This window comes from Amphiura filiformis, chromosome 11, assembly GCF_039555335.1.
Source record: "Amphiura filiformis chromosome 11, Afil_fr2py, whole genome shotgun sequence".
Taxonomy (NCBI): Eukaryota; Metazoa; Echinodermata; class Ophiuroidea; order Amphilepidida; family Amphiuridae; genus Amphiura; species Amphiura filiformis.
In genome coordinates, this window is record NC_092638.1 from 24712760 (window position 1) to 24729453 (window position 16694).

At 37.5% G+C, this 16694-nt stretch overlaps 1 protein-coding gene across 1 annotated transcript in view; it reads right to left on the reverse strand.

The window, feature by feature from the left end:
• Positions 1–292: 292 nt before the first annotated feature.
• Positions 293–16694, reverse strand: part of LOC140163576 (synaptic vesicle 2-related protein-like) — a 38333-nt gene continuing 21931 nt past the window's right edge. Inside the window, exons 7-15 of the mRNA XM_072186890.1 lie at positions 14902–15033; positions 13297–13364; positions 12786–12862; positions 11448–11549; positions 7562–7673; positions 4435–4519; positions 3870–3959; positions 3230–3343; positions 293–492 (exon numbers count right to left, since the gene is read on the reverse strand). Of these exons, the coding sequence (XP_072042991.1) occupies positions 433–492; positions 3230–3343; positions 3870–3959; positions 4435–4519; positions 7562–7673; positions 11448–11549; positions 12786–12862; positions 13297–13364; positions 14902–15033 (840 nt within the window). The 3' untranslated portion in view covers positions 293–432. The remainder of the gene's footprint in view (positions 493–3229; positions 3344–3869; positions 3960–4434; positions 4520–7561; positions 7674–11447; positions 11550–12785; positions 12863–13296; positions 13365–14901; positions 15034–16694) is intronic.

The window sequence follows — 16694 nt, forward strand, 5'->3', positions numbered from 1 at the left end:
TCCCACCAGCTAATTGAAATTTTTAGAGGAGGGAGTTCTCTATTTGTACATGAAATTTACTCCATAAGGAAAGGATCCCAGGTGCGCCATTACGCAAACGTTTACGGTATGACGTGAAATTTCAGTGTTCTCTGCTATTTTCAGCGTGACTTTCAGTGTTAAATATAATATGACCAACTGGTCAATTGTTAGTCAAATATCTCAAACAAAATTATTAGTCACAGTATGAGATGGTTAATTAAAATCCAAGACATCCAAATAGTAACTTGTTAGTCACAAAAATGAGATTCTATCCGTTTACTCCAAAAAATACGCTGCAAACATTTCACCTCGTCATCAGGAAGACCAACTGATATATTAGATGATGGAACAAACATATGGAAAGCAACAAATAACTGAGATACCTGTTGCCACTGTTCTGTTGTGTTTTTATTACGTGATATCGTGGTGAAGAGCCTTATCAACGGTAGCCTTGGCCTCTTTTAATTGTGACTGAAAACGAAGAAAAAAGAAAAATAAACGTGTAAATATATTGCATTGATTTAGGTCAAAACCAAACACCCATCTTGGAAACATAACAGAAATAGTATGGTGTGTAAAACACAAAAGCACAAAATATCACAAATATTATTATGTATCATAACGTATAGTCTGTAATAAACGCTCCACTCTATCCACTTCCATCCATTCCATTGCCTAATTATGGTAGAATTTCACCAGATTCTTGCTTGATGATGCACTTACGGGTGTAATTTTGTTGTATTTACCACCAACATATCACTTTCCACTTGATTTCTGTGAGCGCCGCCATGGTAGTTAGCGTTATTATAGTTGTAAATCCCGCCTTTCTACAGGAACACCATTGGAAAATTTAACCCGATTTTGAAGTTTTTTTCACTGACAATTCACCTTCAAGAAAAGCCCCCTTTTGGAAAAAATGCAACGCCACGCCCTCGGGGCATTTATTACAGACAATATGGTATATACCAACTTATAAATAAAAACACCAAGATCAATAAATATTTCCCATGGTTTCATCCCTTATAATGCAATTACAAGCCAAATTGCATGCATCAAACAGTAATGTACACATTCAAACACATAAAACTACTGAAGGTAAACAAAGAGTTATAATTCATTATTTTAAACTGTGATCTCAACACAAAATTAAGACGTACTATGAAATTTCCCCTCACAACGCCAACCTTCATCAGGAGACTGGCAATCAGTTAGAGATGATGGAAAGTGGTGACTTTTGTTTACGATTTTACCGTGATAGTGAAAATATTTATGAGGTATAGTAAAACAAATACAACATTGTTTCATTTCGGGGAAGTAGTCAAAACTACTGGTCCTCGGTGTTGATGATTTGACTACTTCCGCTGACGCTGGCCGGGAAGTAGTCAAATCATCCAACACCGAGGGACCAGTAGTTTTGACTACTTCCCCGAAAAACATGTTGTATTTGTATAATACTTGAAAAATCTATGAACCAAAATACTAGAAGTAAATTCTGCAACTCACAATCTATGCTAAGTTACAGTGAATCAGACCCAGTGGCGTAGAGCAAGTGGGGGGCACCGACCATGATTGGGGGGCACAGGCCGTTTTCTTGGCCATTTTTCTATGGGATTTTCTAAAGATTCAAATCGATGTGGGAGCATGTGCCCCCCACCCGTGCCCCTATGACGGCACGCCACTGATCAGACCCTATTAATTTCTTTTTGAGGTTTTAAGCATCAAATGGATAATTACCTTCCTTCCTCAGAAAATAAGTGCAATTTCATTCTCTTCATGAACATTGAAGAAGGCCCTCAATGCTTATAGTATAATACAGATTTTCAGCATATCAGAATTCACCAGAACAAGAAATAGTGCCCTTAAATTGATTATTACTATATTATAACATTTCGATATTAGGCCTTATCCTATACTAATGGCTAGTCAAACGCAATAATTGAAAACCATACACCCCTATGGAAGACATGACCTCAATCTCACACACAGAGAGTGTGAATTTCCAATGGGGTTACCTGAATGGGTGACTCCATTTGAAATCTACACCCCCTGCGTGTGAGGTTAGGGTCATGTCTTTCATAGGGGCTGTATGGATTTCATCTCATAGAATAGCGCAATAGCAAAGAGAGTTGCAAATTTTATTCCTGGAACTTGATGTAATTTCAAACTGAAAAAAAAAATTGATTACAAAATTTTAATAGTATAATTCAAGATTTCATTTCAATTGACTGAGAGTCCTGTATGGAAAACATTAGTTTTTTCTTAGAATTATACTATGAAAACTTTGAAATCTGATTATTGTAATCCTGATGAATCTCTTCAATAATGAAAAAAAATTAAGTGTTACTGGAGTTAGTGGCCACATTCCAAAACCTATGATGACTGTCCATTTTAACTTGTTACAACCAAATTTTTACCTCTTAATATATGCAAGTATTATACGGTAAATAGTTGTGAAAAAGGGTTCCAGTTCTGTTTCAAAGCTATCATAACCCTCAAGTCCAGCTCTTGTGCTCTTTTGGTACATAAAATGGTTAATCAAGATTAATAGAAATAAATAAATAGAAATTTAATTCACTTATAAAAATGAAACTGAACAAAAATATTTTTCCAAGTTTTTTATTGTTCAGACAAAACTGATATATGGAATTTGGTATTGAATTTTTTCCATGCACTGAGTTTAGAACCTCCAAATGCATGTTAGCAAGTTTCTGGCATATTTGAAAAAGTAGAACATCATTTTTTAAAAGTATTTTGGCAGAAATAACAAAATAAAAACAAAGTGACAAATAAAAGTGAGAGCGTATTGCATAAGCACAATACGCATTTATGGCGAGATACGGCACAATTTGCATATACCAGGCGCACAAAATGCATACGAGACGTAATACACGGAACAGTCATCCAATTTTTGGCAACAATTAAAACGCTTAAATTAATAATTTCAATATTTAGTATGACTTAGTGGTATGATAAATTTGTTATTACATTCAGCGTCAGTCTGGCACGGAAAATTATTGTGCGCTTGGTGTCATACTGGGTGAAGCCGAACACTTTGTGCACAATAATTTCCCGTACCATACCTCCGCTTCACCTAATAACTAATAGTACATGTATTCATCTTCAACTTGTACAATATTTTTATAGTCTATGAAATTTATTCTTGTATCACCCTCAAAGTCATTCAATATTACACAATTATCATACTCACAATCATTTTTCTTCCTTTAGTCTCAATCGGTAGTAATGTTATTGCTAAAGCTGCAGCAAAACATATCCCTCCATACAGGCCAATGACGCCATGAGGAGAGTAGCCTAGTAATACCTGTAACATCAGGGCAGATGTCAAAGAAAAAATAATTTGAATATTGATCAAATGGCATTGAACTAAAAATAATTGAATGAAAATGCAGTCCTGCTGACATAATCATCAAACATCATTCAGCATAGTTTTGACATACTCCTGACGATAAAATTTAATTCTCTAATTTCAGGGATACTCTCTAATAACTCATGCTCCCTCACAGCATCCATAATATACCAGTTATTTATGACATGATCCCATAGCTACCCACTATCTCGATCTATACTTGAGGTGAAATGACAATTTTCCGTTTAAAAAAAGGTGTGCCTGATGATAATCCAAGATGAATATCTAAAATGTAGACAGAGCGCAATCTGAGGTGACTGCTCCAAACCTAGCCTACTTTTTGTACATTACAATGCACACAGCCCATAGTGGGGCCTTCTATAACAATACACGTACTGTACAGAGTAAAGCGTAGTATCAACACAATGAGACTGAGGTCAAAATTATGACCTGACCTCTGTATTGTGTCATAATTACCTACCTGAGCTACAAAAGGAGTTACTATACAGCCAATCCTAGCTATAGACCCACAGGTTCCAAGACCAATGCCTCTTACATGTGTGGGGTATACCTACATGATAAGAAGACAAAATCACGACTTGAGGTTAAAAGAAGACACTTATTTTACCATATTCTTCTAGTGCACCAGCTCTTTGACCATTATCCATTGTTCACAATGGACCATCGCTGTCAGCTCTTGTGCATTCTTTTTCATGCTCACTGTACCGCCGTAACCAATGTGAATCATAACAAATGGCTTAGTTACACCTAAAACATACTAGCAGTCGCAGTGTGTGATTTAAAAATCATGTGTGCTTTAAAAATCGCTGGTAATCACACACTGGTAGCATTTTCACTATCATTACCAGCGTCCAGTCATGGCCAGCGATGTAGCGACAACGTTGCCTTCAAGTCAAGTGGTTGCAATTTGATACTAGGGCATGTTAGGGACTTATCAATCAGATATCGACAATCGCTTTTCTGAGGTTATGTCACAAAAATATATGTTCCTAGTGTCTGCCTAGTATGATATGTCCGTAACTTACCTCAGGTGTGTAGACATAAATGCCTTGGAATGCTCCAGATATAAGTCCCCTTGCAATGAATAGAAATAGTGTCAGTAACCACTTTCTGAAAAGAGAAGGAAAAGACATTGTGGAAACTGATGAAAGAGAGAACATATTGACATGACCCTGACTCATAGTTCACAATTACTTACATAATGATGCAAGTGGGTAATAGCTTAATTTTTGGAACATATATGGAAGCTTGTCCAGGGAATAGCCTATGGGTATCACCCCCTCCCTAAAAATACTTTTGCTCTTTTTATGATGAAATATCATCATCCAATTCTGGAAATGTAAATCTTTTTTTTTCTTTTCATATTTCCAGAATTTTATTTCATAAGGCCAAATTTCTGGAAATTTAGAAATTTGCAGAAAACTTGCATCCCTGCTTACAATGTACCATCAGACTTTTGTCCACCTATCTGATTTTGATTTTTACAGGGTTCCCGCACCTTGAAGACTTTTTCTGGCCGATAAGATATCTGATCCGATTATCAGTTGAGCCTTAGCCTGGACAATGATGTATCGACAGTTGGGATATATAAAACAAACATTCCAAGCCCCCTAAAAATGCTCCATCACCCACTATATATAACATGCAAAGAATACAAGGACATAATGTGTTACCCCAAATTTGGTAACATGTGCTAAAACAAGAGATAGTTACATGTATGTTTTAAATCCAGAATGAAACTTTCAAATTCCATTAAATATTCTGATTCAGTCTTATTTAAAATGCCCGGAATTTGTGTTGAGATCTGACTAGCAATGTGCTATTAAGGGAGGTTGATTTTGGAACTGGGGTTTGAAACAAGTGGAGATATCTGTGAATCCATGTAGAAACACCATTGCAACAAGTCATTTTCGTGGAAATCGCTGCAATTTTTGAGGAAATCCAAAATATATTTTGGAAAATAAACCTGTCGAATTCGGCAACCTTGCACAGTGTTATACTATGGGAGATTATGGACTGATTTATAAGTACTTGTATTATAGGAATTATAAACACAGCCCAGCTCATTATTTGGTATCAGTGTATTTTAACATTGAAGGCAACGGTTTCTTTTCTCTATTGCTGGCACAATATCATCAGTATAAGTACCAAAATCTAATGATTATGATGTCACCATCAATTGTCTTAATTGATTGCTATTTAGGCCTATGTCAATTTTTAGGAATGGTACAGAGGTCAAATGAAAAACCGTCAGTAATAAAGCAGGATGTGAAGATGTTGAGGGTAGTTTGTTTTTAAGATAAATATGATAATGAAACAACCAACCTATATAATTTAGTAGAATATAATTTTCATATAGGCCTAATTTTTCCCACAATCACATGGAGATCTCATAGGCCTACTCTGTTGGAAACTACACACCATTGGCTGTTCACTTCACCAGAATGAGCTTCTTTTCAGAACAGTATTTAAGCACCTTGATGACATTACTGAAAGTCCATCCACTTTCACTGGCCCCCTGGGAAAATTGTGTGAAACTGATCATCAGGATTTGCCACAGCACAGGTGAATTTCACAAAGGTGAACGGCCCCCTTGGCCAGATGGAATTGGATGGAGAGTCACTGGATGATCTCAGTAGTGACCAGAGGCTTCTGTTAGAGTATGTTAATGGCATTTCCCATGGAAAGGTCAGCCCAAGATTTGCAGCCTGGAAGATAGGACCATTGAATCATGCACGTTGGTTGACATTAGCAATAAGACTGATGGGCCTGTGGACCAGAGGTGCTTATCCTGCAGAATTACAAGAAATGCTTCACCATGCTATCAAGTTCATTGTTGAAGTGTATGCAGCAAGTTGGTTTGAGATCAAAAGGGACAGCAAGTTCCATAACCAGCAGCTGTACATTTTCAACATGATCTATATAGAAGATCAAGCTGCAGTCTGAAGAGATCCAATTTATCGCTTTCAGGAACCTCAAGTACAATGCATTTGCATTGCTTTCTGAGACTATACTGTACTCCATGGTGAAGTCTGATGATTTAGAAGTGAGAGAAACTGCACTCTATCTATTAGAAGTGAAGAGCCAGCAAAGAAGCGCTTAAAGAAGATCACACAAATTAATACTGAAGCCACCCATTGGTTGGAACTTATCAGCCTGTCTCAAAGTGGGATCTGAGCTGACAGAAAACATTCCTGACCAGGTGCTTCAAGAAGCTTAGAAGTATTGCTGAATGGTTCCAAATTAGAGCTGCCTGACCTGCCTTCACATTCCCAGAGTGTTGAAAGAGCTGTGAAGCTGACATCTGAAGCTGCCCACACTGTGTATGGTCTGGAAGCAAGGCAGAATCACATCATAGCAAAAACTGTGAGTCGTCAGATGAGACCTTCCTTTGCTTCTAAGGGATCTTACACTCAACATTATGATGACCTTGGAATCTAAGCAGAAGTGGGGTCATTGAAAGTGAGAACTATATTATGTTATTGTTGATATTAGAATGATCGACTCCTATATCTTGTGTGGATAACATTGGAACAATTTTTAAGTTAAACATAATGAGCAAGAAAGTGGCATATCTTGGGGTTGAAGAGTACAAAAATACAGCACTCCCAGGTGTGATAAGGGGTTAAATTTGAATGACTTTCTGGCATCTGATACATAATGGTTATTTTTCACATCAGTGGAATGAAACAGTTTTCATATGTAAAATATTGATACCAAAAAAAGTTCCAAAAACATAGGAACTTAATATCACATACAAACTTCCCATAGTAAATGAGGTGCAAAGCTGCCGAATTCGACAGGCTTATTTTTGAAAATCAAAATGGATTTCCTCAAAAAATGCTTCATGGTAGAATTTTTTTCTTTGCATGGTAGTTAATGTTATGGCAAGTCACAGATATCTCCATTTGTTTCAAATCAAATATCTAAAAAAAGTTGAAAATCAACCTCCTTAATGTGCTATTCCAGTTGAAGTTCATACACCCCCTAGGGAAGACATGACCTTAATCTCCCACACATGGGGTGTAGATTTCAAATGGAGTCACCCATTCAGGTAACCCCATTTGATATTCACACTCCCTTTACAGAAGATTAAGGTCAGATCTTCCATAGGGGTGTAGGGATTTCAATTGGAATAGCCTAATGTCTTACTTTTCTGTACAGATAAATAGAAGAAAGATTGATCCTCCACAGAAGACATACTGTATGGACATGGTCTTTTTACGTCCTACGTAATCTATGATGCTTAGCGTTAACAATGTACCTAAAATGAAAGTGACAGATATAGTGAATTAAAAGACTGATATTAGGAACATAAAAGTAACAAATATCTTCAACATGGGGAGTATGAATTTCAAATGGAATGAACACATTAGGCAGCTCTATGTGAATTTCATACACCCTATGAGAAAGATTCAACATGAATCTTCAACTGAGAGAGGATGAGTTTCAAAAAGAGTTGGTTAATTCCATTTGAAATTCATGCTCCCATTATTGTTGAAGATATTTCCAAAATCTTCCACAGGGGGAGTGTGGATTGTAAACGGAATTGTATTTCAATGATATCAGTAATAGCCACAGATTTAGATAAGGAGAACAGGGACTCCCTATACCGCCACGTACAATCGCGCCGTCAGCTATGGGGAGAAAATTGGGGGTATTCGGATCCCTGCCGACGGTGCGCGGAGACAAAAACAATTCTGCATCTCATCTGAAGCGTCTTGGTACTCGCGTGCAGGTCGCATCAAGTGCATCTCTCAAATGCGCCCTTCATCCATGTTGCGCTTGCATGACAACGAATGTCCCAAGTGCATTCCAAGGGAAACCGAATACCCCCAATTTTTGCTCCATGCCTGTATCAAGATGGCGGTCGAGTCCCGATTCTCTGTCTTTAATTCTGTGGTAATAACATACAGCCTGTATAATGAGCAAAATGGGCTATTCCAGTTGAAATAATAATAATAATCTTCCACACATGGAGTGGGAATTTCAAATGGGATTATCTGAATGTGTGACTCCATTTGAATTCTACACTCCCTGTATTGGAGATTAAGGTCATGTCTTCCATAGGGTGTATAGATTTCAACTGGAATAGCCCAATGTTAGATAACAAAATTTAAATTGATTTTATATGACTAAAAAATCATTGTGTTATTACTTGTGCGATGCGCTTTGCAAAAAAACATTTGGGTCTATAAATAAAGAAAGATTTAAGGAGCCACTCATTTTATGATCAGTTATGGACTATGAGGAGAGTGTGGCCTAGCGGTTAAGGCATTGGACTGTGAATCCAAGGGTCAAGGGTTTGAATCCCTGGTCCGCCTGAGCTCGGCTGGCTCTTTGTGTCCTTGAGCAAGACACTTCACTCTACTTGCTTAGTGCTTCGGAGGGCACTTTAAGCTGTCGGTCCTGTACATGCATATTTTCTCACATTAATGCAGTGTGCACGCTAAAGAACGTCTGAGGCTATTCGAAAAGAGCAGGGGATCATCCCAGTACTGTTGACTGTACTTCAAAAATACACTCATCTACTCTAGGTTCCAGAGTAAAAATAAGTACAGCTTGTCTGTACGCAGTGCGATAATACTCATACATATGAGGGAGGCACTTATAAGGAAGAAGAAGAAGAAGAATTAACTAGAAGGCTATATATTTGTACACAAATACGGCTATACCCGCATGTTATCGGTGTACCCAAACTTACAGTCCTTATTTGCTGCACTCTCGCAAATAAAGAACTTGTAAAAGTCCCTCCCAGGGGAGTTGTCTCTCCATAGATTGCCGTTGTCAGTCTCTCTTATTCACAGTGAGGCTATACAATATGATTAGGGGAAAACTATTCCAGAGGGAGTATGTAAATTAAATGGAACAGCCATTTCAGAGGGAGTATGTAAATTAAACGGAACAGCCTATTTTGAGACCATTTCAGAGGGAGTATGTAAATTAAATGGAACAGCCAATGGGTATGTAATTTAACTGGAACAGCCTTAAGGCTTCACGCTGGTATTTCCAATTATTATATTAATAATTATAATACGGATATGTCTGTTTAGTCCCACGTGTGTGGGAGGGGGTATTGGGGTGTTAGTAACAATATAATTCTCAGGTGCTACTGTGTACAAATTCTGAGCCCGGAAGCTGCTTTATTTGATGAGAAACGGCCGGCCCTTTGTTTTAACATGTGGGGCCCTGGGGCCCATAATTTTTGACTTATGAGGTCCATGGACATATATGTTGAAGTTTAATTCTCTAGTGCTATCAGTATACTCAAGCTGGGCACTGTAGCTGCTTTATTTAAGGTCCGTTCATACTACCACCGCATTTGCGATGCGTTGCTTTGCGATGCCGATATATCGATTACTTTTTGCCGCAACTCAACGCAAGTCGCCGCATTTCGGGTTAAAATGTATTTAACCTTATTGCGATATCGCAACGCAGTAGTTTGCAGTACGATGCAGTGCGGCAAGGCATCGCATTGCAAAGCACCGCATCGCAAATGCGGTGGTAGTATGAACGGACCTTTACTGAGTAACGGCCGGCCCTATGTTTTAGCGATTTGGAGCCCTGGGGCCCATATAATGTGATATATGGGGCTCACATGTACATATAACAATGTGATTTTAAGATGCAATATGTGTACTAACTCTGAGACCTAAAGCTGCTTTATTTACAGAGTAACGGCCGGCCCTATGTTTTAGCTGCTTTGGGGCCCAGGGGCCCATATTATGTGACATATGGGGTTCATATATACATATGAAAATATAATACTGAAGACCTATCTGTATACCAAATCTGAACCCTGTAGCTACTTTATTTGCTGAGAAACGGCCGGCCCTTTGTTTTAACATTTGGGCCCCTGGGGCCCCTAGCCTTGTACATCTGGGGCCAAAATGGGCAAAAGGCACATCTACAACTTAGGGCCCATACATATGCCACTTATGAGCCCTAGTGATTTTGTACTTTTAGAGCTAGGCTTGTCAATCTGTTGCACCATATTTTAACATTTGGGCCCCTGGGGCCCATAATATATAACATATGGGGCTCTTGTATATTTGTAAATATAGAGTACCCCTAGGGCTATCAGTGTACCAACTCAGGGCCCTGAGGCTGCTTCATTTGATGAGAAATGGCGTGCTTTGTATTTTCACATTTGGGCCCCTGGGGCCCGTGACCTTGACCTCTGGGGCCAAGATGGGCAAAAGGCACTTCTATTGGTAGGGCCCATACGTGTACCACATATGGGCTCCAGGGCCTTTGTAGTTTTAGCGCTAGCCTTGACAGAATGTTGTGTTTGATGGAGAAGGAGGAAAAGGAGGAGAAGAAACCACAGGATGGGAAGATACCCGTCCATGCTTCGCATGCGGGTATAAAGACAGAGTTCGTGTTTGTCGACACTGTCAATTCAATTCCCTCACGACTCTTGATTGGTTAATAGCACGCAAAAAGAAGGTCGATTCACCTGGTACTGATCGAAAAGGAATCGCAGAAAATGGCATACTTTTACAAGGCAAAAAGCCACTTTTCTAGGTATTGTTGACATAGTGCCTTCAGAAAATCATAACGACACTTGTAAACAAACTGTGCTCGAGTTGGATTGACAGATGACGTCAGACGCAAACTAGTCTTTTTAATTCCATCTTTTTGAACCAAGTGACATATTACCGGTCATCAATGTTAGTCGAGAAATGGTTACAGGTAGATAGTTCCAAAGGTCATTAGTCCATAAACCCAATAACATAGTTATAAACCATAACCCTTACCCTAACCCTAAACTATAACATAAGCCCCAAGAAACAGGCCACTTATTTCCAAGCCTTACGTGCCTTAAGTATGACTCCCCTCTCCCCTCCCCGAGGACAGGTGACATCATTGGCGCCAATCCGGCTTAAAATGTGGGGGGGACACCCGGCCAAAATTGTTAAAAAGTGGCTGAAAAGATTTTGCCAAAAGGTGGGGGACATGTCCCCCTGTCCCCCTGGGATTGATGTACATGGGTGACATATTCACTGATCTGATAATATCAAATGTGTATACATACCAGGGAATTCAGCTAATGTAGTATACATTAAATTTGCATAGTCCTGTTTAGTTAACACAACACAGCTGTCATAACAATTTGCACTTGAATCTACTGCAGAAGCTGTAGGAAAATCAAAACAGTAATATAATTTAAGTGTTTAAGAAATATTTATTTATATATGATGTTACCAATAAAAAAAAATTTTAAAGCAATAATGTGCAATTTCCATAAAGAATTGATTCTTATTTTGTTTGCCACAAAATGTTAGTTTTCACTATCACATTTTTTATGCCACCTTTAATTTTGAGCTTTTGAGCTGAAAAAAAGAATTTCATTCTACCGCTTATAATTATTGTCAACATGTGTACCAGCTCGCAGATCGTTAGTGAGCGTTGCTTCAGACAGGGATGTATAAAAATGATGTATAACTATAAAGGATATACACAGTTTATACATCAATGATTCACGCATGCACAACATATTTCAGCCATCGCCAATCATTTTGATCGGTGAACACAGTGAGAAAAAAACAGGATCCCAGGTTTACTATAAAAATTCTTCCTGGGTTTAATATAAAACTCTTGAAGTACTTCAAGCTTAATCTTACATGTGGTATTTTAGTACACCATTGGGCATTACAATCATGCAAAAAGTAGAAATTCACAAAAATTGAGGGGTCACTATTGAGTAAATCAAATGACACACTACGTCATTAAATAACTTTATTTTATCAAGGTTTTATGTTATTTTGGTTCACTATATGTGACAGGATCTGATCCAATCAGGCCAAAGTTGGCAATAATGAAATTGAGATAATATAGGGGGAAAAGGAGCAAGAAAATGGGTTTTTTTTAAATAAAATCATAATGAAATGGTCATAATTTTGCAACCAAGTATGCCAGTCATGTGGGGATTTCAACATCAGTAAACTTTAGGTATTTATAAGAAATGGCATTACAGTTTTCAAAATGTCATACATTGATATGAGTGGATCAGATCTTGTCAGATCATTTTTTTTTTAATATTTAATTTTACGGCATAAAGTTATGTAAGTAGATAACCTTTATTTTCCACAATAATTTGCATAAGTACCATTTGGTGATATCAAATAAAAAACAGGATTGAAGTCGTCCATATAAGGTTAGTACACATCTTACAAATGTTCCACCAGGTATATATATAATCCCCCACACACCCATGCGTGTAACCACAGGCAAGTTTTTAACACTAAGTACAAACTATAACCCTATGCCATTTTCGATATACAAACATTGTGTCCAGAAAGCTTAGCTGACTACGATTCCTGTGTGACCTCCATGGATGTTTTCAAAAGCTTTTAATTAATGCTGTGCTTACCTGCACATGAGTGTCCTTTTGCAAACAGCTCTGTTGTGAGTAAAACTATACCATAATAAACAAAAGCCATTGTAAACCTGTAAAATATAATATGTAATGGTTATAGTAATTATACAAAACATTTCAAACTGTCTAAAGAGTGTCAAAGTAAAATTAAAGTGAAACAATACTTTTACTTTGTCAAGTTATTAAAACAAGTAAATGCTAGAGTAGTGATCAAAATTGATATTGTGTTCCAGTGCCCTACTGTGTTATATGTTGTGCATGTGTTGTATACCTAACTAGGTACTGGTTTCAGCCTTGGCCTTGTTCCTCAGGGAGATCTGGTAATCTAGTGGTCATATAGTACACAGGTCTCCGGTTTGATTGCCATGCCAGTGTATTCTTCAAAGTTTGCAATGGGACTCACTTACTTTGCTTGTCTTGCATTTCAATTGTAATGAGTTACCTGTCTCCAGTGTTATGCCAACATTTTTGTTTAAAAATATTTTACTAATAATACATAACTTACCAAATAAACAAGAGCAATGAAGTAGTTATGCCAGTTTTCTTATCAATAAAAAGATCCTGAAATTTCCCCTTTCATTCTGCAATGGAGAAAACAAAGCAAAAAGGAATTAATATAACAGATGCTTAAAACAGAACTTTAAAAATATACAATGCACAGATGTATATACTGCAAGTCAGGGTTCCCGTTAAGGGTTTTAAAATGTGCGTCATGTGTGATGCAAGTTTGCTGACAAGATTGAAAAAACTTGCGTCCAGACAGATTTTTGTGCGTCCATCTGAAATTCACGATTAATCATACCGGGAAACGCAACGGCAACCCCTCGTTGCTAACACACGTACCCCGGGTCTACCTCATCAAATGTTGATTGTTGAAATAAAATTTTCGCCGTGATATTCCACCTCCAGTCGCAATGATAATTTTTCTCATTTCTGCATCAGTTTTTGTCCGAAACATGGTCAGAAACAGCTGCAAAAACATGCGCAAAGTCTGTCAATCTTTAGCAAATTTTCGTACTTTTACTTCCGGGTTTTACTTTTACTTTGATCCACGTGTTGTTGATGATGCTATAAAAGCTAAAACATGCGCTGCCACAAATAATACAAAAAATGGTTATCATTTGGATTTTGTCTTCAAAATTGCTTTGATTCATCGTAACAATAATACTAATAAAGGAAACATAGATTATTTATGAAAAAATAAACTTAAAATATTAAAAACTGAATATTGTCAGGTTGTGATAAATAACTAAATGAACATTAACTGCACGTCGTCAGTTCAGCATGCTTTGTAAACAAACAATTGCATCAATTGGGACTTTCCCCATCAAACAGCGATCGCGACGGAAAGCATGCAAAAAGTGCACGATTTCCTGACGTTGCATTTACAAATATTGCAGAATTTACTTCAATTCTTAGCAGGTTGGTCAAAATTTTGGGGCTTTTATTATCGTAAAAATAAAACAATTTCTTATTTTTATCATCAATTAATGATTAAATTGCGAAGTTTTGTCTGCGGCCACATGGACGCAAAATACTTGATTAGCCATGTGAACTTGCGTCCAAATTTGTAAAATACGCGTCTGGACGCAATGACGCACACTAACGGGAAGCCTGCTGCAAGTACATATAAAGATCATTGAGCTTTACCCAAAAGTGAAAAATTATTCCCTGCCCTTTATTAGCAAATTGAGGGAAGAATAGACAACCTTTTTTTCCAATGCTTATGTTCACTGGCTACTCGGGAAAGATTTAAATTTGTTCATCCTATTAACTCAGATAACTAAGTATAATAACTTTCATACCTATGTGAATGTGTGTATACATTTGTTATAAATATGCAGCTCTGATGTCTTCTGATAGGATTGTGACAAACATCATTGGAACCTAATACTTATAGATTTATATCTTCTGCTCTTCTCCAGCGTGCCTCTGTGGCTCAGTTGGTTAGAGCGTCGTGCTAGTATTACAAAGGTCGCCGGTTTGAATCCGGCCAGATGCACTGGTTTGTTTTCTGGTTTTTTTCCCAACCAATTTGTTCATCCCATTAACCCAGAGAACTAAGTATAATAACTTTCAATAGACAACCGTATGAAAAAGATTTACTCACAGAACCAGATCCGCATTTGAGTGTTCCTAAAGGCATAGGTTTACCATTGGTTTTGGCTACTTGTTGTAGTATTTCCAAGGCTGCTTCTCTGTTACCGCAGGCCACATGGTAATAGGCACTCTCTGGTAAAAACTGCAGTAAGAAAAATGGTAACATTGAAAATAATAGAATAAATGAAAATGACAATTGCAGTTAATTGGGTCTTGGGTTTTTATTGAGCGACTGCTTGGTACTCATCATCACATTTCGAATCTTCAAACCAATAAATGTTAGCCGAAGAATGTCTCAAGCTTTTCTACGGACAAGGGTCATAATTTATCTCTTGGTAATCCATCATCATATATTGCATAATTACTTCTAGAACAGGCAAAGAATGACACCACAAAATATCCAATAAAGCCCCACCTGAGAAAAAAAGACATTTCCATGGCTTTGCAGCTCTCACAGTGTTTTGTGATTCCACTTCCCTGCTGTTCCAAGGATACATGTAGTATTGGTGGGGAAAAGGGAAAAGCTCCAGATCCCATTTCAGAAAGACTTTTAATCTTACAGCTGAATTGATACTCAACAGCGGAAGCTAATGTGATGCATAGCTTATAAAAAGCAAATGGCAATCACAGGATTTTGTGATTAATCAATTGTCACTTTTGTATTTTCACTAATCACAGCTATCATGATTGCACACAACAATTAAAATATTTAATCATCGGTAGACGATATTTTATTACATAGATCTGCCTGAGTGCAAGATTCATGTTGCAATTTTCTTCATAATCATTGAACAGATTACAAACATTGAACATCCTGTCAAACTCTTGCCATGGGCATGAAACTTCATCCCTCATATTGTAAACAAAACACAGCAAGCCAAACACACTTACTGTGGCGCAAATGTGGTAAACGAGGAGGACAAAACATAGAATTAACAAAATCATCCCTTCTCATCATTCTTCCAAACCATGATGGCATTAATCTGAACAAATGTTACCAATATTCCACTTGGATTCAAGAAATTCCTGTATAAAAATGTCTGGAACGCTCCATCAATGCGCAATAAAACTATAACACTTTATGACTAGATACTTGATTCAGATGTGGACATTTTTGTAATCACAGAGTCATGGCTTGGTGAATAGGACCCAGTCGTCATCCCGGGTCGTTATAGGGGAATGCACACCATCTGGATATTCCCTTCTTAGTTTCTCCAGAATCAGTGACAAACATGGCAGTATTGCAAAATTTATAAATCCAATCTTAACTCGAGTATTTCTCTGACTGCTCTCATTAATAACACAGACACCACTTTAGAGCATGCATGTGTGACAGATATTGCTAAGATATTTTGCTTACAGCTATTTACCCTCCTCCACCGTCCAAGGATCATGGTTTTAATATATAGCTAAATTTTTGAAAGAATTTGAATGTTTTTGTGTTACATAGTAAATCTACTTGGAAACCCTTTAATTTTGGGAGACTTGAACATTCAAGTGGATGCATGATCCATCTATAAAGCATGATGTTTCACATTATCTCGCAACGCTGTCTCAAATTGATTTACATCAATTTGTTGGCAGCCCTATACTCAAAAGTCGGGTCATATCACAGACCATGTGATCTGTCGTGTTGAAGACAATCTGTTGACTAAATGCAGTGTGTCCCCCAAACCAACATGGTTCAGATCACCCATCAATAAGCTAAAACAAGTTCCAGAAAGAAGAGCGGTCATGAGAAGAAAGATCTTGACATGGAAGATTTCAAGACTGCTTTGAATCATGAACTTTGCGATCTAGTAA